Source organism: Temnothorax longispinosus, chromosome 4 (genome assembly GCF_030848805.1).
Source record: "Temnothorax longispinosus isolate EJ_2023e chromosome 4, Tlon_JGU_v1, whole genome shotgun sequence".
Lineage (NCBI taxonomy): Eukaryota > Metazoa > Arthropoda > Insecta > Hymenoptera > Formicidae > Temnothorax > Temnothorax longispinosus.
Window position 1 is genome coordinate 9,566,001 of NC_092361.1, and position 25,057 is coordinate 9,591,057.

Genomic DNA, 25,057 nt, shown 5'->3' on the forward strand with positions numbered 1-25,057 from the left:
TACTCAGGAGAGTGATCTTGAGAACATATGTCAAGGTCAAAGTCAATTGGCGGAGGCTGTGTAAAGGTAAATATTTACCTCATAGGGGGTTTTGGGCTATTCGGGTACAATATACTATTTATACACCAATATTGATGTATAAATAGTATATTGTACAACTAGTGGGAAAAGTGGTCGATTCTGAATCAGTGTGAAGTTTGGGCTCGACCACTCACTTAAAACAAACGCGAAAAGCGGCCCATTTCACGCTCGCGTGAAATATTTTTCCTAACGCGAGCGTGAAATGGGCCGTTTTTCGCGTTTGTTTTAAGTGAGCAAAACGATCCATTTCGCATCGATGACGTAAGCGTTGAGAAATGGAGCCATTTCTTAACTGTGGAGAAATGAAATTGTAAAACAAGCGCGAAAAGCGGCATGTTTCACGCTCTTGTTAGGAAAAATAGTATGAACAACTCGTGGGAAGAAAAGTGGTCGAGCCCAAATGAGTGTGATGGTCGCACACTCATTCAGAATCGACCACTTTTCCCACTAGTTGTAGGTACACTATACTATTTATTTTGTTATCTATGCTTTTATGATGTTTTCACGCTTGCAACTAATAATTTTTTATTTTATAGTTGAATATGACTCTTAGAATTATTTTTTTGTTTTTATCCTCTTTTAAAGTATTATTTTTGCGTACAAGACACCTCCTCGTGATAACAGCGATAACAAATGTTGAATATTTTCCGGTATATTTGTTGATGCATTTGCTTGGCTAAGCCCTTGGTTTCATATTTAGTTAAGTTAAGCAGATATTAATTTTACTAATTCAATGGCTGCGTTCAGCAGAACGCAACAGTATTGCAACTGTTTTATGATTCTCTGCTGAACGATTCTAAACGCACCTAAATTCTCAACACGTTCACTCAGCGGTCGCCATAATTTTCAGCGAATTATTAAAAGTACGTAAAACGTCAAGCTGTCAAGCAAAACGTCATCGACATATAGTATGGACTGTGGTATGGACTACGCGATGTATAAATGTATGGACTACGGTATGTACAAATATTAATATAAGAAAATAAAGAAAAATTCATAATTATAATTTAAATAAATTCGGGTTAGCATGCATATATAACATAGAATGATAGGTTAAGCGGGTCTATACACGTACGAGTTTGGCTCGCAAGTCCGGCTCGGATCGGCTTCTACTCGTTCGTGGATGAGATGTTACGAGCCAGGTTCGGCGTGAAATGAGCCAAATTTGCACATTTTCTTTTCGTGTGTGGTGAAAAAACGTTCGAGTCCGGTTCGCAAATCAAGCTCGCCGACCCGGACTTGCGAGCCAAACTCGTACGTGTATAGACCCCCTAAATGTATATAAAATATGTAATATTTTGATGCATATATTATACTTATTAATTAAATGTCATATGTACTTATGTAAACTTTTTCAATAATTATTTTGAAGAAAATTACCAAAAGATAGTAGGAATGCTTGATATATTACAAGATGTGCCACAAACATCATTAGAAGGTATGTACATTTTATTATAGTAATATTATAATTTTAGTTAGTACATTACATTTAATTAATAAGTATAATGCATCAAAGTATTACATATTTTGTATACATTTAACGATTTAACCTATTATTCTATGTTATATGCGTGCTAACCCAAGTTATCTAAATTATAATTATAATATATTTCTTTAATTTCTTATATTAATATACATATATATATATATATACCATTTTGTAACTTTCTGTGTGTTTCCACTGTATCTATTGCGTTATAAATAATATTTTTATATATATATTTATATTTATTATTCTCACCGATGTTAATACACTGGAGGCAGTTATATTACTAATAACGTTTTGCTTGAGATACAGTGTACTTTTAGTTCGCTGAAAATTGTGGCGACCGCTGAGTGAACGTATTGAGACTTTGAGTGCGCCTAGAATCGTTCAGCAGAGAATCATAAAACGGTTGAAAACTGTTGCGTTCTGCTGAACGCAGCCATTATGCTCATGGCAAAAAGAATCGAAATTAGGGCCCTGACACATAGAAAAACTTAAGCAGTAAGCAAATTGGCCAGTAGTTTCTGTTTTAAGTTTTGGAGAATTCTTGACTGTAATTGATCAATTTATTTATTGCTTAAGTCTTACTTACTGCTTAAGTTTTTCTATGTGCCATGGCCCTTACAGCGTTATTCATAGTCGGATCTTATATCTACAATCATCTTAAGTCTGGTCAAAAGCAGTCTTAAGACTCCGTCCAGCCAATCAAATGACTGTATTAGCAACTTAAGACATTACTTAAGACGGTCTTGAAATAAGATCCGACTATGAATACCGCCCTTAGTGACACAGTCAGTTATGTCATGACAACGATATCAATGGAGTCTGTTCTGAGTAGAGGAGCATGAACCGGAGTATGTACAAGTTGTTTCTTTTTTTTTTAATATACAGATACCTTCTGAGCATAACAATGACGTATTTTTCATCTTAAACAGCTCTGATGACAAGCTATCGGATGAATAAAATGTCACCATTAGGAAGTCAGAACTTCTTCCGGCGGGAGTTTGAGGATCTAAAACTACTTTTTCCTTATTACTATCATTATTATCTACAAAATTATATATGATTTATGACTAGGTATAGATAAACCAAAATGGGCGAAATTCTTTATTTTTGACTAGCACCTTATTGTTACTCGTTATAGCCGTCGACCCTTCAGTTGACTCTTAGCTTATTTTAATTATAGAGATTAATTAATTAAGATTAAAAGATTTTAGTACAAGAATATCGAGATTATAATTAATAATTGTCAAATAAAAATTATATAATAATAGTTAAGAGTGCAGAGTAAACGATTAAAATGAATCATTAGCATTATGTAGAATTTGCGTGTTTAAAGATAATAACGTATCCATATCAATCACGTGTTATTTAATTGTTAAGATAGTAATGTTTTATTGTGATCTTTAATTTAAGTTGGCAAAACTAGTAACTATATGATTGGCTTTTGCTTTCGTCCTACCTCCCTCTCTTTTTCTCTCTTAGTAGCCATAGTAGAAGCAGAAGATGTTGATTTACGGTATGTAATAATTAGTACAAGTATATCGATCAGTTTATACAAGAACAGATTTGACGTCTACTTATTTGAGGCAGACCAATATCTATATTATTAGTTTCATATCTTAAATATAAATATTGTATTTGCTTGTTACATGTAGATATTGCGCAGCAAAATCAAAACGTAATTTAAAATTTTATTTTATATTCTCAATCTGATATAAATGTATTTTTTTTAATGTCATATAAAATGCACTAAATGTGTAATATGTGTATATATATTGTCTTTTAAATAAAGTGCAAATATGTTTCACACATGTGTTAATATGTGAAAAAAAAGATAAAAGTTATTGAGTCGTACAAAGTTTATTATCTGGTTGTAAAGAAAGTTTTCGGAAAATTTTACCATGGCGTGTAGGAACGTAACACACTGCCAGCAATTGGTGACGTAAACTTCTTCGAGTGCTGTGCGTGAGAGATAAAGTTATGCGGTGCACGTAGCTGCACGTGGTGACGATACGATGGCGGTATCTACGGAAAGAGGTGTTGGTGGGATTGTCGCGGTGTGATACACTATTTATAAATTCAAAAATCTAACCTAAAATGATAGCTTTATATCTTTTTCGCAAAATTATATTATCTAACTTAACTCAAGTGACATGTATTTAAAAAAAAAAGATGTGAAATCTTTAATTTCTTCTTCACAAAATTATATTACCTAACTTAACTCAAGTGACATGTATCTAACCTAAGTGGTAGCTTTATATCTTTTTCACAAAATTATATTATCTAACTTAACTCAAGTGACATGTATTTAAAAAAAAAGATGTGAAATCTTTATTATTTTCTTCTTCACAAAATTATATTACCTAAATTAACTCAAGTGACATGTATTTCAAAAAAAGATGTGAAATCTTTAAATTAAATTGCGCCAATTGTAAAGAGAATATGTATATTGCTTTGAAAAATAATTGTTATGCAACTACTTTAAAGAAATAAAACCCAAGTGGCATCTTCGTATTCCTATTCAAGGATCTTCCTATTCTAAACCCAAGTGATAATAGCTTCTTAATTCTCTTTAACAAATTTTTAATATTACAAAGAATCATTTTAATTACAAAGAATTAAAGAAGTAACAGTACAAAATAAAAATATTTAATTAAAACAAAATAAATAAATTTTGTAAAAAAACTTGTAAAAAAACTTGGCGCTGCTAGACTTTGAAATTTAAACATTAAAATTTAAAAATTAGTACTAAGATTTTTGATTGAATAAAAAACAATAAACATAATTTAGGGAAGAATGCGACAGGAGTAAAAAAGCAGCGTCAAGTTTTTTTACAAGAAAAATTTATTTATTTTGTTTTAATTAAATATTTTTATTTTGTACTGTTACTTCTTTAATTCTTTGTAATTAAAATGATTCTTTGTAATATTAAAAATTTGTTAAAGAGAATTAAGAAGCTATTATCACTTGGGTTTAGAATAGGAAGATCCTTGAATAGGAATACGAAGATGCCACTTGGGTTTTATTTCTTTAAAGTAGTTGCATAACAATTATTTTTCAAAGCAATATACATATTCTCTTTACAATTGGAGCAATTTAATTTAAAGATTTTACATCTTTTTTTGAAATACATGTCACTTGAGTTAATTTAGGTAATATAATTTTGCGAAGAAGAAAATAAAGATTTCACATCTTTTTTTTTAAATACATGTCACTTGAGTTAAGTTAGATAATATAATTTTGTGAAAAAGATATAAAGCTACCACTCTTAGGTTAGATTTTTGAATTTACAAAATACATTGCGTGTACTTGGCACTTTTTTTACCTTTTTTGAAAAAGGTAATTTTGTACTGATATCACCTATTTTGTAGTGTTAAGCAAGGGGATCTGCAAAACATTTTTATTTTTTATTTTTTAATTATTCACAAAATTAGCAATAGCAACAAATACATAAAAATTAATATTTAGGTAAAAGTAAATTATACATTTCTCACAAAAATTGAAGGAACACTAAATTTATCTTTAAAAATAGGCAAAATTCGAGCAGCTGTAACTTTGTTAAAAATGAATAAAATTTAAATTTCAAGCTTAAAACCTCTACTTTCGAAAGGTTACTATTATTCGTCCAATTTTTATTATGTCTAGACATAATTTTAATTCAGCAAATTTTTATTATGTCATGACATAATTTTAATTCTGCCGCTAGGGAATTTTTAAGTCGATTCTTATGAATCAACCTTGAATTCGATGTCTAGGTGTCCCAGGTTGCCGATAACGAGGTCCACATAGTGCGCTCTACAGTTTTCGGTGTCCAGGTGTATTAATACCTTGAATTCGATGTCCACGTGTTCTTGGTTGCCGATGACGGGTTCCAGATAGTGCGATCTATAGTTTTCGGTGTCCAGGTGTAATAATACGTTGAATTCGATGTCTAGGTGTCCCACGTTGCCGATGACAAGGTCCACATAGTGCGCTCCGTAATTTTCGGTGTCTACGTGTATTAATACCTCGAATTCGATATCTACGTGTCCTACATTCAGATTTAAAGTTACACCTAGACACCAAAAACTACGAAGCGCACTATGTGAACCTTGTCATCGGCAACCTGAGACACGTAGACATCGAATTCGAGGTATTATTACACCTAGACACCGAAAACTATGAAGTGCACTATCTGGATCCCGTCATCGGCAACTTGGGACACGTGGACATCGAATTCAAGGTATTAATACACGTAGACACCGAAAACTACGGAGCGCACTATGTGGACCTTGTCATCGGCAACCTGGGACACGTAGACATCGAATTCAACGTATTATTACACCTGGACACCGAAAACTACAAAGCGCACTATCTGGACCTCGTCATCGGCAACCTGGGATACCTAGACATCGAATTCAAGCTTGATTCATAAGATTCGAGTTAAAAATTCCCTGGCGGCACTTTCTGCCAAGCGTAGAGAACCTTCTTTTCCGGCAGCGGTGGTAATACGATGTAATAAGGATACGAAATCTCTTCAGATAAACATGAAGCAATTGACTCAATATATATTATATATATACCTCATTTACCTAAATAGAAATCTTTCTCCTGACCGATAAGTCTATCGACTTAATTTCGAAATACGCGCGCGATATCGAAACTGGCGATACCTGCGCCGCCAGCGTCGAAAAAGTGAAAGTGACATTTCTGATTATATATATGTCATATAAGACGTCGGCGTTAGGAGGAGAAGTATCTTAATATTAAAGTTTTCACATTTGGACTTTGCGTCGCAATATCTCCGCTCGTAGGGCACGTAGCAAAATATTATAAGAGAAACCCCCCCCCTAATTGGACCCCAAGCTATCGATCAAGCCTACTTAGAACTTGATCCGTTCACTCGTTATCGAGATCTCAACATCTCGGGTACTCGCAACCCGTCGCGTCGCGTAAAAGAGTCACGGTCGGTCTCGCTCCGCGTGTACTTGGCACGAGACACTACCGTGTCTCTTGATAAACTATTACTATCAAACAATGGTTGGATTCAGTAAAGAAAGATGTTTTTTACAACTGTTGTAAAATTTGTGAATCTGATGGTGTATGCTTTAATTTGGCCGAAGCTAAGAGTATACACCAATCAAATTTGCGAATTTTATAACAGTTGCAAAGCAGCTTTCTCTGCTGAGCACAGCCATTGCTGCACTGCAAGAGCGCTCAGCGTTGCTTAGGGCCCTAGACAGCTAAGGCTGGAGTCCCATGGCATGTATTTTCCGCGTAACGCGTAACCGCGTAACCAATTAGAAACGTTTCGTATTTTCGGTTATGCATATTCGCGCTTCTGATTGGTTACGCGGTTACGCGTTACGCGGAAAATACATGCCATGGGATTCCAGCCTAAGTCTGCCGAAAGCAGATCTTGCCAAGTATCTGCTACAAATTTTGTCGGCAGAAAAACTACAGATTTGATGCCGATTCTGATATATCATGTGATGTCGGTAGAACGCCAGAAGTATAACATAGTCTGCCAACATAATCAGATAGCAGATTGGCAACAGAAATAGAACAAATCCTGCTGAAATCGTTTAGGTTCTGCGCTGTTTCTGCTTCCAATCTGCTCATATTTCTTGTCAGTAGGCTCTGCGCGATTTCTGCTGCCAATCTGCTGTCTGATTATGTTAGCAGACTCTACTGGCAAAACATAAGTTGAATGCGGACACAGTTAATGCCAGTCTGCTGACATATCTGATCAAATCTGTTACCAATCTGCCGACTGATTGCTATCATTTTACTTACTGAAACCTAAACACAACACGAAGATACAGGCAATAGGTATAGAGAATAAGACAGGCAACAGAAATAACCACATTTTAATTTACCAGAAACTGTGTATCAACACAATGGAATGTCAAATAAGCATTATGGAACAGAGTTTCTGATTGCCGATGGGTTAGATTTCTGTTCTCTATTGCCTGTACCTGATCAATTACACTGATTCAGTTTTATTATAAGTTGAAATGTGGTCATTTTGTTGCCTGTGTTATTTTCTATTCCTATTGCCTGTATTTTTTTATTGTGCATGTTTAGGACTTTAACCGACGATGGAGTAGTATTTCATCAGGCTAACGCACGTTCACATATCGCGTTATAGACACAGCAAAAATTACAAGAGCTTGGAATGCTTGGATGGGAAATATTGTCTCACTTATTATATTTCCTGCACCTATCCGCGGTTTTCATCTCTTCCGGTCTTTATTGAATTTTTTTGCTAGGAAGAACATTGTTAATGCGCCACGAGATGAAACGATACCTTCTTCATCTCCTGATTGCCGGATTTCTCACATGGAGTTTTTCAACTCATAGAGCGGTGGAACAAGGTTATTAGCTCCAAGGGTGACTATTTGGACGATTAGGTACAGGCAATAGTGTTGTGACATGTTCCAATTTGTACCAAATGCTTTTCCTTTTCCGGAAACTTTTTTTACAACCTGATATATCTAGTATTATTTTTTTCATTTACAAAAAAGGATATTATTCATTTCAGTCCCTAGAATTACTTTGTATATTTTTTTATCATGAGAATTCTTTATCGAGTTATGATATTTTAATTAAATTATGTGCAAAATTCAAACATAAACCTATACTATGCTACAATCCTTCCACATAATATTATACTAATTATATAATAGCTAATATTAATTAGCTATAAGAGAAATGTTAGTGAGAAAATATTAGTTGATCATTATATCTGCATAACGTCGCACGCGGGCGTTTTAATCACGTCGCATAAATATTTGAATAGAATTCATTGAATAAGCTGCACATTACGTTTCTTCGTGAGCTTAGTTGTGTAGAAACAGTTCTCACACACAAACGTGAATCGTTGTCAAACGATATTTAATTGCTTTGGCAGTGATATTAGACACTTTAAGCTAATAGAAGTGTGGAATCCCTCGTGACATCTCTTCTCATTGTGGGAAATCTATAAGATCACAACTCTCATTCGTCATCAATCTGTAATTGAACTTGTCAAGTCAACGTATAATATAATCTATATACTGATGCCAAGGATCAGTTTGTATAATATATAACCAAATCATTTATAGCGATTAGTGATCCTGAGCTTATTAAATCCGTAATATTAAATACAATATTTTGATATATTTATAAATTATCATAACTTTATCGATGAAAAATAAGATACACTTTTTTAGTAAAAATCTCGTCGTTCTTTGCGAAGACAAATGACGAGAAATGCGATCTATATTAAGTTTAGCTCTCACGTCTAGTAAATTTAAGCTGATATCGGATTACAGCGTCGACTTTGGCAATTACCTACTTGGTGCAATTGCCGGAGAAAAGGATAATAGAAAAGAAAGACGTTTTCACGAGATACACAAACAATGTAATCGTTATTTGCATTTTTGAAATTAATGTTGATTCTATGAGAAATACGGAAAACAAATTCTATATGTAACGAAGCGACCGTTTTTAGCAGTTTTCTTATTCTAAAAACTTCATATTTAGAAGTTTGTCTTAGCTGGCACAAAGATTAAAAATTTTTTGTGAGGAAATATTAAATTTCGTGACTTCATAGAAGTCACCATAAAAATTAAAAATAAAAATATATTGTTCGACTAGACATGTTACAGTTGATAAAAGATAGTACACTGACAAAAAAAATTGTTAATTTCAAAAAATATTTAGTTCGGTACGTTCAACTAAACATTAGTTGTTTCAACAATTTATTTAGTTTCTTTAATCAAGAATTAATTAATTCAACTAATGTTTAGTTAACTAACTAAAATGTTTAGTTGAACGTATCGGACTAAATATTTTTGGGATTAACAAACTTTTTTTCTCAGTGTAAAAATAAAAATGAGAAGATGGATTTGACTATCTACAATGATGGTGGTAATAGACATTTATCTTCTTCTTTGAAAGCTTTGAATTACAGTTCAACGTTAATGTGTTTTACCGCTCACAAAATCACAATGAATCAAGACGTACAAAAAAAACTTCATTGAGCTCTTGGAGAATTATAGAACTTTACGTTTAAAGAATAAAATAAATTTTCGCCAGTAATAAAATATAATCAGTGTTTAATGATCGGCCTGACTGGCAATATATTAAAAATTATAACGACGTTTTGACCTCTATTTTGGGTCCTTATCAAGTTTATGATGGATCAATGTGCGTCAAACAATATAAAATTAATCATCGTTACGTTTTAACAAGGCGGATGGAAAACAGATATAAACTTTGTGCGGCATGACCGTCACGTATAGCGCCTGACGAACGACTGATCAGTCGTTCGAACGATTGCCAGTCAGGCCGATCATTAAACACGGTTTACGTTTAAATTTATTTATTTATTTACTTATTTTTTTTCTCGATACATGAGATGCCACTAAAAATTAGCACTTTATATTTTTTAAATGTTGTTTTCTCAAGAAGCTAAATATTTCTAAAAACTATCAGAAATCTTGCAAAGACTTTTCACGCCTCCTTCGAATTGAGTTTCGACGGCGTCGTAATACTTAAGTAAAATGTATCGCATAATCCGTAGATTACTTAATCCAAGATCAAGCGCGCGACAGTAATTAATGTCCTGGTCCTAAGGCAAGTTCATGCAATATGCTATACACATTCCCGTATATATTGTGTATATAAAAATCGCTATAATATTTCAATCACGTGATATAAAATCAATGGTTGACATCAAAAGTCATTTTATTGGTGACAATCTCGTCTTCTCCTAAACCGATTTGTAATTTAAGATAATGTAATTTTAAGCCATCAAATTTTGGAATTACAGACACCCTTTAATCAATGGTATTCCTTTAAGTTAGATGAATAATCTGTGATTCATTTATCAAATCACATCTAGTAGAGTATTCTATTACAAATAATGGTAATATACTTTGATAAAAATTATAGACCGTAGTTGAACAATTTTTTCGCACAACTGACAGTTCAATTATTTCGCATTTAATTAGTATCTGAGCGTTGAAGCGAATCAATCTAAAAGGTCAACCGTTTAATCTCATTAATTACGCGGTTCGCAGACATCTTCCGCTAGAAATGTAAGGAAGAAAAGATCAATACCACAGCAATATTCTAAGGGATTTAAAGGTGAATACTTTCGAATGCTCTCGAAATTAACTGCCATTAAAATAGTCTCTTTTCATGTACATCGAAGAAAGTAAATATACCGTAAAATTATAAAAAGAGCCTTTCGATAAGATTATACTCATCGCGCAAAACTACAGTTGCATGGATAATTTCATGATTGATCCTTCTTGATTATGGAAAAATCTAATGAATGGTGATAATTGCTAAACAGCAGTTTAAAATCATGATATACACGGTAAGTACGCTATATGTTATCAAAAGTACTACAAATCAATTTATAATTGGGTAAACAAATTAATAAAATAGGTCTGTCCAGCCTCCTTCCGAAAAAATTTCCGCCACGCACGTCAATAATTGAATATCTGGATTAACGGGCATTGCTATTTTATAAGCCAATTGACTTTTGACAAAAATAATTCATCAATTGCTTTTATACTATTTGTAAAGTACAGCATGAAAGAAATTATTTCACGAGAAAGTTCATTTAAAAACATCGCCGTTCGCGCTTGTAACTTTTGTCTCTATCTAATCGGATAAAGGTAGCTTTCGGTCATGTTATTTCTTTTTTTTACTCGCGCAGAGATTAATTGAATATTAAACTTCGACAAATAGCAGTAGTTTCCCTGGCCCACGCTAGGAAGATTAAACGGTAAAAAACGTTTGACACAAACATCAGACATCAATTTAATATTTACTTGACAAATATCGGACGTATATGCGGGGCACGCACCCAAAAATCCATATACATTAAAATCAGTGAGGATATCAAAAAACTTTTTTCCATTTCACATGTGCATTTTCAAAAAACATATCACATCTTAAAACATCAACTTTTAATCAAGGTAAGGATGACTTGTTTCAACTAAGCAAATTTTGCAAAAAAGCTCTTAAAATAATGAAAAAAATTTACTTAAAATAGAATGAAAAAGCCAATGAAAAAAAGTTGTTTATTTGTAATATATTTGAAGTCAACATTTAGAATACTGTCACAAGCAAATATCAGAAATATGGCTCGCAGACAGATAAATCGAATAATTGACAAAAACAGACATAATTTTTTATGAAAAGTCGTTTGACTACCGGCCATCAAATCTGTCAATGTATATAATACATCCATATTTTATATATGTATAATCTATATGCAATTAATGAAACATTGCGTTTTTACCACAAAAGAATAGTACAATAATTTTAAACATGTAAATCGCACCTTTCAAAGAAATTTTATATAATATATTCAAAGATATTTGCAAATTTAATTTGTGGATCCGTAAGCACATTGCATTAAACTAGTTTTTTTTACAAAATCTCAAAGTTGGCAAGAAAAAAACTATGAGGATTACTATTACTTTAGTCAACAAAAGTTTGCTTTTTACCATCCTTTTTGTTATGAATTTATGTATGGCGAAAGTCCATAAAAAAGTTCGCTTAAAATAAAACAAAAAAACCAATGAAAAAAAATGTTTTTAAATAAATTATATATAGGGGAGACCCGGGGCTAACTCGACATCGGGGCAAACTTGACACTAGACTTGTTGCTAATTTAAATCTATCGTAGAAACTTGCCTTTATTCCTACTGTAAATGCGTCTTTATGTGCCAGTATTATCAACGGGATTTGATGACATTCTGAGTTATGGTGTAATTTTTAGCGCGACATAGGTAAGCGTTTTTGATGGTGAAAAGTAATTTTTCTGATCTCTCGAAAATTTCTACTTTTTCATCGAGCTTTACTCTTGCAAACCTATATGTAAGTGATTTTCATGGAAAAGATGCTCTATATGAATCCGATAATCATTTTTGGATATTTTCAAAATTTTCATGTTTTTGAAGTGACAAAAGTGAAAAACGACGTCCGGGGCAAAGTCAACACCACGCGCGCCGTTTCGTCGGCTCCCAGTAACAAACGATGCTTGTCATGCAGCCGTATGGCTCAGGACAAATGTATGCGCACGTCCGATCGCGAGTGTACCTGCATTAATTGTTTTTCAGACATGAGTTTAGATGAAGATATGTAATTAAAAGTTAAACAATTTTTGTTCGCATTATTTCAAATGATTGTTCTAACTACTTTATTCCGAATTTTTGTACTTTTTAAATACACAATAAACAATTTATTTTCATTTTCAGACAGTAAAAAATAAGTTCCAGATCAAATTGTGTCGATCAGACAAAGTGTTGAGTTTGCCCCGGCGGGGTGTCGAGTTTACCCCGGCATTTTTCAATCCGAAAATTTGTCTTTGCGTCACTTTTCCTTTCCTGGCGGCAAAACAAAGCGACGTACAGCAAAACTTTCTGAATCAATTTTGTACCTGAAGGAACACTCTTTAAATATATACCATTGAATTTGCCTAAAAATTTTAATTAAATATTAAAAATTGTCTTTGAAAAAATAGTGTCGAGTTAGCCCCGGTCTCCCCTATAGGTATTAATAATAAATAAAATAAATCTATATATGTTTAAACAAATTTCACAAAATATCTTGAAATATATTAATCAAATTTTAAACAAAATATCAATAAATATGTGTGCAAAAATTTTAATTCTAGTAGTATTTATCTCTTTTTTTTTATTTTAACGTTTACCTTTACACAATGATATCACTCAAACTGGTTTTTATTAAATATATTCATATTCACGATGTCTTTATCCAAGACCACATTAATTATTTCACAATAATGCAGTAATATGAATGTGTATTATATTTCCGCGCAATCCTTTAACATTTTTTTTCTTAGAACATATTTTTCAGAATAACACAAATACATAGTTTGTACAGAATAATACAAATACATGAAAAATACAAATACGAGGTTAATAATATAACGTCAAAGAAATTCTTTTAAATGAAAGGTGAATAATTTCATGTAATTTGGCATTGCATTTTAGAAAATATTCAATTTATGCATATTGATCCAATTTCATATGTAATTAATTTATTTGATTACGTTATTTGCGATTAAGTTATTTGTCATACGTACGATAGAGATTGCGATCAAAACAAACGTTCTTTTTTGTTTTTATTTAAAATCGCATGATTTACTAAAAAATTGACTTAAATATTTCACTACATAACAGAAGTGCAGCTTTCAATGCAACTTTCTAGCTGCCAAAAGTTAAACCAAAGAAAACATTAAAGAAACGAATATGATAACACGAACATCGTGATAACAAAAAATCTAACCATAATTTCCGTGAAGTTTTATAAAATATTTTTTTAAAAATCATACAATTTTGTTACACCATCAACGACGGGACAGGAAAAAATAACATAATATAATAAAACTTTCAGTGATCGTAAGTTAATTTATGAAGTGAATTGTAAAATATGGTCAGATGCATGTAAGATTATTATTAGCGAATAGTTTTTAACTCGCGCAATTAAACTATTAGAGAATCAACCTTTAGCACATGCAATAGATTTACATAAATTGACAATCTGACAGATTAAGGGGGTTGTCGTGCTGAAATATCAGCAAAAAGTATAGACGCGCGCTTACGGTTCTCCGCGTATTCCCCTTCTCCACTTTAAAGACTGGATTTTCTAGAGCAACTGTACACGCACACATAGACGTGGCCTGTCCATGTACTCTCTCCGCGCACGCGTGTAAAAAATTTCGGATTTGGCAACGCTGCGTAAATTAACGTTTAGAAAAAATGTCTGGAAAACCGCGTTCAAAATGTGGAAGGTTCGTTTCAAAGAAAAAGGCTGAACGAGTGAAAAAAGCTGTAGAAAATAGCGTAGCAGCCAGAAAAAGCAAAACCAATAAAAGTACCAGGCAAGAAAGCGATGATGAAGGGAATCATATTGTTAACCTCAAAAGTATGGGGCAAGCACTACACTGCTGTGCTTGCAAAGAAGTTTTGAGTTTAGATAATATAAATAATGAAGTGCGCAAAGGACTTTTCTCAATACTTCATATTAAGTGCCATAAATGTGGAATTCAAAATGAGGTTAACACTGGCAAGAAAGTTGACTTAGATGGCCACTGTTACACAAATGTGAATCTTCAAGCTGTCCTTGGTAAGATATAAGTTTTTGCTTGCAATTAATTATAACAAATTTTTCTGTTTTATTTAATAATATTTTATGTTATCACTAATAATAAAAAAATTTGTTTGTAGGTGCGATGCACTCTGGTCTTGGATGTACTGGTTTGAACAAAATTCTTGCATGCCTCAATATTCCAGTCATAACAATGGATATGTTCAAAAGATATGAAAGAAAAGTCGGATTAGCCATCGAAAAAGCAGCTGTAGAAAGTTGCCAAAAAGCAGCGTTAGAAGAAAGGCACCTTGTGATAAAGAACACTCAAGAGCTTTGTGATAATTTGTAAGAATTATCATTTTTTTTGTATGAGAATATTTGTAAATTTTATATGCACATTTTTGAATAGTCTTTTGGTTAATTGAATTATATATTTATACTGAATTGTAGCTGCGATTTAACTTTTCAATTGTATATTGAATTGTATATTATTGCTTAATTTATAATACATCAATAATGGATTGATATTTAGCTGAAATGAACCTTTATATTTTATATTTAATTGAATTTATGTATTTTACTTGTCATTAAAAAATAAAAACAAACATTACTTAGATTTAAAAAAATAAACATGATTTTTTTCCTTAATATATAGCCATAATTCAAATACGGTTTTTATTTTATTTATAGACCAGCCGACATTGTTCGCGATCTTTATCCTCACCTAACCATTCTTCAATCCTCTAATCAAAGAAGTCCTGAATTTGACCAAGCATGCAGTAGTATTGTAAACATCATAGTTTCGTACGACATGGGCTGGAGTAAAAGAGGCAACGGTCGCAGTTATAACAGTCTGAATGGTTATGCAGCAATAATTGGATTTTTAAGTCATAAAGTTTGAGATTATACAACACGAAATCGCAAGTGTTACAAATGTGATATAGGACATTCGAAAGATGACCACGATTGTCGAGAGAATTTTGAAGGCAGTGCAAAAGCGATGGAAGCGGACGCCGGAGCGCAATTGATCAATCGAAGTAAAATTCTTCAAGAAAATAATTTAAATGTTGGAGTTTTGATTGGTGACGAAGATAGTAGTACGATTGCCGCAATACGAAAAGAAAGTGGCAAAGTCATTCATAAATTGGCCGATAAAAATCATTTAGTTAAAAATTTTGTAAGTGAATTGTACACACTATCGAATTCCTTCAAAGAATTAAAAAAAAGTGGTGTTATAAATCATTTAAAAAAATGTTTCACGTACGCGATTGCTCAACAAAAAGGACGAACTGCAGACCTTGCTTCTGCAATAAGAAACATCCCGGATCATGTATATAATAGTCACGAGAATTGTGGCGAGTGGTGTAAGCGATGTGACGATAACACACAGCAAACTATTGTATTGAAAGATGAAAGTTTATATTTAAGTCTTCGAGAATTATTCGAAAAATATGCAAATAATGCTGCAAAATTTAGCGTTGTCGCATCCAGTCAGGCAAATGAAAGCCTAAATAGCATGATAGCTTGTAAAGCACCAAAGATGAGATGTTACAGTAAATCGCAGTCTGCGGATTTTAGAGTCGCTAGTGCTGTTTTAAGTAAAAATGAAGGTGATCAAGGAAAATAAGGGTTACACAATTATTAGGTTTACAAGCAGGTAAATATACATCAGCATATTGCCTAAAAAGTGATAAACTTAGAATAATAAAGTCATCTAGAAAAGTTACGAGAGAGTCGAAATTGAGGCGTATTCAGTTAGCAGCAAACAGACAAAATTTACGAAAGAAAAAAGAAAGAAGAGAAGGTATTCATATAAGACTAACTGTGGGATAGAGATGACGAGCGAAAAAATAAGCATTGAAGAAAAGGTTGATGATAAAAGTACAAATAATACGACTAAAATAATTTATTTTGATTTAGAAACAGCAGGCTTTGAAATAGAAAGTAATATATTACAAATAGCAGCAATATCCGAAGCTTTTGAATTTAATGTATCAAGAGACACGGTAGTGTCTCGCGCCAAGTACACGCGGAGCGAGACCGACCGTGACTCTTTTACGCGACGCGACGGGTTGCGAGTACCCGAGATGTTGAGATCACGATAACAAGTGAACGGATCAAGTTCTAAGTAGGCTTGATCGATAGCTTGGGGTCCAATTAGGGGGGGGGTTTCTCTTATAATATTCCGCTACGTGCCCTACGAGCGGAGATATTGCGACGCAAAGTCCAAATATGAAAATTTATTTTTAAGATACTCCTCCTCCTCCTCCTCCTCCTAACGCCGCGACATATCTATCAGAGAAACGTCACTTTCACTTTTTCGCCGCTGGCGGCGCAGGTATCGCCAGTTTCAATATCGCGCGCGTATTTCGAAATTAGGTCGATAGACTTATCGGTCAGGAGGAAGATTTCTATTTAGGCAAATTAGGTATATACTTATATAATATATATTGAGTCAATTGCTTCATGTTTATCTGGAGAGATTTCGTACCCTTATGCTAAGACTCCATAGACGCGGAAACGCCATGCGGCAGAGTGCGTTGACCAATCACAAATTTTGATTTTGCCGCAGGCGACTTGCGGCAGCCTTCTTAGCATAACATCGTATTACCACCGCTGCCGGAAAAGAAGGTTCTCTACGCTTGGCAGAAAGTGCCGCTAAGGAATTTTTAAGTCGATTCTTATGAATCAAGCTTGAATTCGATGTCTAGGTATCCCAGGTTGCCGATGACGAGGTCCAGATAGTGCGCTTCATAGTTTTCGGTGTCCAGGTGTAATAATACGTTGAATTCGATGTCTACGTGTCCCAGGTTGCCGATGACGAGGTCCACATAGTGCGCTCCGTAGTTTTCGGTGTCTACGTGTATTAATACCTTGAATTCGATGTCCACATGTCCCAGGTTGCCGATGACAAGATCCAGATAGTGCGCTTCATAGTTTTCGGTGTCCAGGTGTAATAATACGTTGAATTCGATGTCTACGTGTCCCAGGTTGCCGATGACGAGGTCCACATAGTGCGCTCCGTAGTTTTCGGTGTCTACGTGTATTAATACCTTGAATTCGATGTCCACGTGTCCCAGGTTGCCGATGACAAGATCCAGATAGTGCGTTTTATAGTTTTCGGTGTCCAGGTGTAATCGTACGTTGAATTCGATGTCTAGGTGTCCCAGGTTGCCGATGACGAGGTCCACATAGTGCGCTTCGTAGTTTTCGGTGTCTACGTGTATTAATACCTTGAATTCGATGTCCACGTGTCCCAGGTTGCCGATGACGGGATCCAGATAGTGCGCTTCATAGTTTTCGGTGTCTAGGTGTAATCGTACGTTGAATTCGATGTCTAGGTGTCCTAGGTTGCCGATGACGAGGTCCACATAGTGCGCTCCGTAGTTTTTGGTGTCTACGTGTATTAATACCTTGAATTTGATGTCCACGTGTCCCAGGTTGCCGATGACGGAATCCAGATAGTGCGCTTCATAGTTCTCGGTGTACAGGTGTAATCGTACGTTGAATTCAATGTCTAGGTGTCTCAGGTTGGCGATGACAAGGTCCACATAGTGTGCTTCGTAGTTTTCGGTGTCCAGGTGTAATAATACGTTGAATACGATGTCTAGGTGTCCCAGGTTGCCGATGACAATGTCTAGATAGTGAGCTCCGTAGTTTTCGGTGTCTACGTGTATTAATACCTTGAATTCGATGTCTAGGTGTCCCAGGTTGCCGATGACGAGGTCCACATAGTGCGCTCTGTAGTTGTCGGTGTCTACGTGTATTAATATCTTGAAATTGATGTCTAGGTGTCCCAGGTTGCTGATGACAAGGTCCAGATAGCGCGCTCCGTAGTTTTCGGTGTCTAGATGTAATAATACTTCGAATTTGATGTCTACGTGTCCCAGGTTGCCGATGACAAGGTCCACATAGTGCGCTTCGTAGTTTTTGGTGTCTAGGTGTATTAAAAACTTTAAATTTGAATGTAGGACACGTAGATATCGAATTCGAGGTATTAATACACGTAGACACCGAAAACTACGGAGCGCACTATGTGGACCTCGTCATCGGCAACGTGGGACACCTAGACATCGAATTCAACGTATTATTACACCTGGACACCGAAAACAATAGAGCGCACTATCTGGAACCCGTCATCGGCAACCTGGAACACGTGGACATCGAATTCAAGGTATTAATACACCTGGATACCGAAAACTATGAAGCGCACTATGTGGACCTCGTCATCGGCAACATGGGACACCTAGACATCGAATTCAAGCTTGATTCATAAGAATCGACTTAAAAATTCCCTAGCGGCAGAATTAAAATTATGTCATGACATAATAAAAATTCGCTGAATTAAAATTATGTCTAGACATAATAAAAATTGGACGAATTAAAATTATGTCTAGACATAATAAAAATTGGATGAATTAAAATTGTCTTGACATAATAAAAATTGGATGAATTAAAATTATGTCTGAAAAAAATAATTCCGCATTTTTATTATGTGTATACACATTTTTAAAAAAAAGGTAAAAGGAGGCGCTAAGTACACGCATAGTAGTGTATATGTATTATGTTGTTACCCTGTTATGTTGTTACCTCGAAAAGAACAAAGTGGTAGTATTATACCTCCAAATAGCTTTACCTTGTACATACTGTTTATAAAATGCGTAATACTACAAAAAGGCGTGATATCCGTACAAAATTACTTTTTTTTAAAAAAAAGGTAAAAAAAGGCGCCAAGTACACGCATAGTAGTGTATATGTTGTTACCTCGAAAAAAAAAGAAAGTGGTAGTATTATACATCGAAAAAACCTAAGTAACAAGTGGTAGACGTAATCTTTATATCTCAAAAAATCTTGAAAAAATCTAAGCAGTAGTATCTTTATTTCCGAAAAATTATAACCCAAGTGATACACATCACAAAATTATGTTACCTTATCAAAAAGAAGAGTCGCGCTTCAAGTGATCTATTACAATTACAAAAAAGAAATGATATCTCTTTAAATTACAGCGCCAATTACAGAGAGAACATATATATTGCCTCAAAAAATAATTGTTGCACTACTTTGAAAAATCTTTACATTGTGTCAATTAGAAAAGAATGTATGATAACAATTTTATAAGATTAAAAAATTTTATTTAAATTTAACAAGGGAATACAAGATATTTAAATACAAAGTTTACATGTGTATTTTTTAGTGGTCACAAAGAATTACAGAGGTAATAGTACAAAATAAAAATATTTTATTAAAATACATAAATTTTTCTTGTAAAAAAACTTGGCGCTGCTAGACCTCAAAATTTTAAATAAATAAGGACAACAATAAATAAAAATAATTCAGAAAATAATGCGATGGGAGTAATATTAAATAATTATCAGTGTGGATGTGCGAGTGAGTGATATGGGTGTGCGTGACGACGCGGACGGCGGATAATGCGGCTTATCATTAAGTAAATATTTAAAATTTCAAGGTCTAGCAGCGCCAAGTTTTTTTACAAGAAAAATTTATGTATTTTAATAAAATATTTTTATTTTGTACTATTACCTCTGTAATTCTTTGTGACCACTAAAAAATACACATGTAAACTTTGTATTTAAATATCTTGTATTCCCTTGTTAAATTTAAATAAAATTTTTTAATCTTATAAAATTGTTATCATACATTCTTTTCTAATTGACACAATGTAAAGATTTTTCAAAGTAGTGCAACAATTATTTTTTGAGGCAATATATATGTTCTCTCTGTAATTGGCGCTGTAATTTAAAGAGATATCATTTCTTTTTTGTAATTGTAATAGATCACTTGAAGCGCGACTCTTCTTTTTGATAAGGTAACATAATTTTGTGATGTGTATCACTTGGGTTATAATTTTTCGGAAATAAAGATACTACTGCTTAGATTTTTTCAAGATTTTTCGAGATATAAAGATTACGTCTACCACTTATTGTTACTTAGGTTTTTTCGATGTATAATACTACCACTTTCTTTTTTTTTCGAGGTAACAACATATACACTACTATGCGTGTACTTGGCGCCTTTTTTTACCTTTTTTTTAATACATTTTACCTAGTCAAGCGATTCCTATTCATGTAACCAAAATCAATTCTTTACATAATGAAAATGGAGATTTATATTTCAAGAATAAAAAAGTTGATGCCGTTACGCTTGAAAATGCATTACTCGCGTTCTCAGAGTTTATAAATATTGTATCTCCATCTTGTTTGCTTGTTGCGCACAATGCTCGTTTTGATGTTCCTCGATTACTAAATGCAATTACAAACTGTAAAATCCAAGACAGGTTTCAAATTGTAACTGGGTTTTCAGATACGTTAAAATTGTTTAAAACAGTGTATCCATTCCGTAAAGGCCCAGGTGCCTTCAAACTAATCAATTTAGCACAAGATCTGCTTGAAACTCAGAGTCCTGGATTTTTCCATGAAGCTTTATTTGACGTTCGTGTATTACAACAACTTGTAAAGGTTACTTCCAAAGAAACAGACTTATTCATTTTTGAAAAGAAGTTTGAGAAAGCAATCGAAGAAAACAAAATCAACAAAATTATCAATCATAAAGTATTGGAATTGGCTCCTTTTAAAAACATCGTTTCTCGTGATATAATTAAAAAAATAGCTGTCGCAGGGATAACATTCCAAAATTTAAAATCAAAATTTTCAAATGAAGGAGAAGATGAAGTAATCAAGTTTCTTTCCAAATGTGATAGTAGCCGTAAGCCTCTAGTAACTAAGAATAAAAAAGTTCTGACGAAAATAATTGGTTGTTTAAAAATATGTTAAATGTTTATAAATAATATTTTTAAATGTTTTTAAATGTTTATAAATAAAAATATTAATATATTATTTATTGTAAAACTACTCTGGTATATTTATTTGATATCCTCATCTTTCCATGCACTCATATTTTATTCGAATTATTCGTTAATACTCGTAATAACCTAATGTTACTATAAATCAATTCAACAAAAAGATTTATATTGCATAAATCTCCTCAATTTTCATTTATGTAGCCAGCAAAATCTGGAATTCGTCAATTCATAATTATTGACAAACAAAAAAAAAATATATTTCGACGGTACACACTATACTCAAAGAGTATAGTGTGATTTACGCGCGATGTCTGCTGGGCCGCCAACGTTGCCACGTCACCACAGCACTTCTCTTTGCGCATTTTTCAGGCATCATGATAACGTACTTTTACTTATAATATCTCAACAACGAATATGGATTGCTCTATACGAGTTTCTGCTATTCGATATTATTGAATATCATTAATAACATATTAGTTTTTCAAAACAATGACAGTTTTGGTGGAGATGTTATAAGCGAAAATGTGGCTCTCGCGGCGACCTTTCCATAAAAGCCCATGTTAAAAAGCGCAACTTCCACAATGAATATCTCGAAAACGAATATGGATTGTCTATCTCAAATTTGGAGACGTAATGTATGTAAGGTTTATTAATACATACGCGAAGTCTAGAGAAATCGACAATATTTTTATATTTCACGACAACCCCCTTAAGTATGTAAGAAAATATATAAAAATAAGGTTATAAAAAAAATATACATAACAATAATAATAACAAATAATACATACATTCTATTATTCAAATAATAATACATTCTTATAATGTTGAACTTTATTATTGATCAATTACAGGGGCGAGCTCATACCGCTTAATTGCTTCTAACTGAAAATTTTAAATATATCCAAAGTCGAATTCATCTCCGCGATCGAATTCGTACTAACTTCCACATATTTTATTCTTATAAACAAACCTTCGAGACCGTTCATCATTATCTCCGGTTATTACTGATGTCATGGGAGATCATGGAGGAATGGAAGAAAAATCGTTAAAATTTCCAATTTACTACCGTTATGTGGATGACTAATATCCACCGATTATAACTATTTATAAGACTACATATACTTCTTATTGTCAGAAACATTCAATATGTATCATAATCGACTTAAATTTTTCATTGAGTATGTGAGTAATCGTTGTTTAAGCTCTTTTTGAATTTTTCTTTTAAAAAACTTGACATAATACAATATTTTTAGACCAGTTTCACAAAGAAACATTTTGAGGTAGATACCTTACTTTTCAAATTATGCTCTTATGCCACAGACAGATACCATTTAGAGAAAGTGTGGATATTGTGGAATACCTTAAGCTTCTTTAAAATAACTTGAAAACTATTAAAGATAATTAATTGAATAAACTGGTTTTCACTGACAATGAGTTGTAGTGCCAAGTATTTGTTATAACGTGTTTCTAACAAATTTTGTTTTTTTATAATAAGTGTAAACGGCGATTGAGGCCGTAAACCCCGTTTGAATTTCCCGCGCTTATTTACGAGGCGCTCGCGTAGGTACACTTGCGCCTGGCGCCACCTAGAGCGTTCGGATTGGTGGATGCATGTGTGCTGTGATTGGCTGTGGCAGGTGTGCTGTGATTGGCTGATGCATGCGTGCGGTGATTGGCTGTGAGTCTTTGCGAGGGAGACACTCCCTGTTCGAATCACTTCTTGTATAACCGGCGTACGAGCAAGTCGTAAGAGTAACGCGCGGATCTTTTTTCAATAAATGTATTGCGTTTTATCGAGTTGACCCGTTAATCAATTAACCTGCAATCCTGATCGTCCTCCCTTACAGTCTGAGAAGTGGGATCAAGCTCGATTACGCGATTCGCGTGTGGAATTTTTTTTTAAGCCGATTCGAGTAGATTCTTGTCACGCGGAAGTGAAACGCCGAGAACACTCGACGCCATTCGCGAGCCCCGCGAACAGATACAGTCTCGCAGATCGCGAGCATTCCACGCAAGTATCCGGGAAAAGTGCCGGTACCACAATCAATTACGCGAAGTGCGTAATTCGCGAACAATCATCGCCGTTGCTGAAGGCCGCGCGAAAAGATCGCCATTGCCGGAAGCTGTGCAGAACATTCGCGAACGTTCTTCCGCCGTTGCGAGAGCTGTGCGGAAGTTCTCTACCGATCACGCCATTGCCGAGTGCTGTGCGGACATCGTTTCTATCCTTCTGCCGTTGCCGAAGCTGTGCAGAATTTCGCCGTTGCCACGGGCTGTGCGAATTCGTGCCGTTGCCGAAGCTGTGCGGGGGTTAACCGACCTCGTCATTGCCGCGCGCGTGCGAGGATCGTTTCATCATCCTTTCGCCGTTGCTGCGCGCTGTGCGGAAGTTCTTAACTGATCTCGTTGTGCGAGTTACGCGAGAATCGTATTACAGTCTCAGCCTTTCGCCGTTGCCAAGAGCAGTGCGGAAGTTAACCGGCCACGCTATACGTGCCGTGCGGAGATCATCATCCTTTCGCTGTTGCTACGAGCTGTGCGAAAGTTTCAACCGACCTCATCATCGCCGCGAGCTGTGCGAGGATCATATGTGGCCTCGTTACTGCCGAGGGTCGTGTGAGGATCGTTTCATCATTCGATTCGCCATCGCAGTGTAGAATCGTTTTTCCGTTGCTGAAAACCGCGCGGAAGTTTTCAAACATTCTCGCCGAGCTACAAGCTGTGCGGAATTTATAACGCAGTACGGAATTACCGTCTCAGAACACTTCGCCGTTGCTACGAGCCGGGCGGAAGTGCCAGAACATTCGTGCGCGCCATTTTTACGACCCTCGCGGTTCGCGCCAAATTGAGCCGCCATATTGGAGAACTAGTGCGTGCCGATAAATAAAATCCAAGATGCCGTATACACGCGCGCAATTGGAAGCCCTTACGCTGCTTCAGCTTCAAGAGGAGCTAAGATGTGAAAATATACCAGACGACCACGGTCGATGTCTGGATATAATCATCGATTTGAGTCTACAAGGAACACGGTCAGTGGCTTTCACAATACCCCTCAATTCGTTGCTGAACAGAACGTTCTCATCATCGGCATTGTCCGACCAATCCAACCATTTACAGCGCGTCGGAATGGATCAACCAGCCTTAGAGGAAACGCAACAAGCCCGCGATTCCTCTACACAGCATAGACAAATACCGTCGCCGACAGGGCGAACGAACGAAGCGGATCCTCCGATAGCATCTCCGATCATCACACAATTATGTGAACTGGTTGCAACACAAATGAGAGTTCAACAAGAGCAAGCCAGACTTCAACAAGAAGCTCAGCAAGAGCGAGACAGACTTCAGCAGGAAGCCTTACAAGAAATGCAGCGAGTTCAACAAGAGCAAGCCAGACTTCAACAAGAAGCTCAGCAAGAGCGAGACAGACTTCAGCAGGAAGCCTTACAAGAAATGCAGCGAGTACAACAAGAGCGGGACAGACTCCATCAGGAGAATATAAATAGACTACTCTCGTGTATAGAGAATGGTCACCGAGGCCCGTCAAGTGAAACGCCTCGAAGTGTCAA

At 34.8% G+C, this 25,057-nt stretch overlaps 2 protein-coding genes across 6 annotated transcripts in view; one reads left to right on the forward strand and one right to left on the reverse strand.

The window, feature by feature from the left end:
* The window catches only part of 5-ht7 (5-hydroxytryptamine receptor 7), a 561,506-nt gene that overhangs the window by 508,815 nt on the left and 27,634 nt on the right, over nucleotides 1-25,057 (reverse strand). The gene's annotated exons all lie outside the window — the stretch shown is intronic.
* On the forward strand, nucleotides 14,196-15,872 carry LOC139811943 (uncharacterized). Its single transcript, XM_071776472.1, has 3 exons — nucleotides 14,196-14,707; nucleotides 14,809-15,016; nucleotides 15,362-15,872. The coding sequence occupies exons 1-3, from the start codon at nucleotides 14,341-14,343 to the stop codon at nucleotides 15,570-15,572; spliced, it is 786 nt and encodes a 261-aa protein (XP_071632573.1). The 5' UTR covers nucleotides 14,196-14,340; the 3' UTR covers nucleotides 15,573-15,872.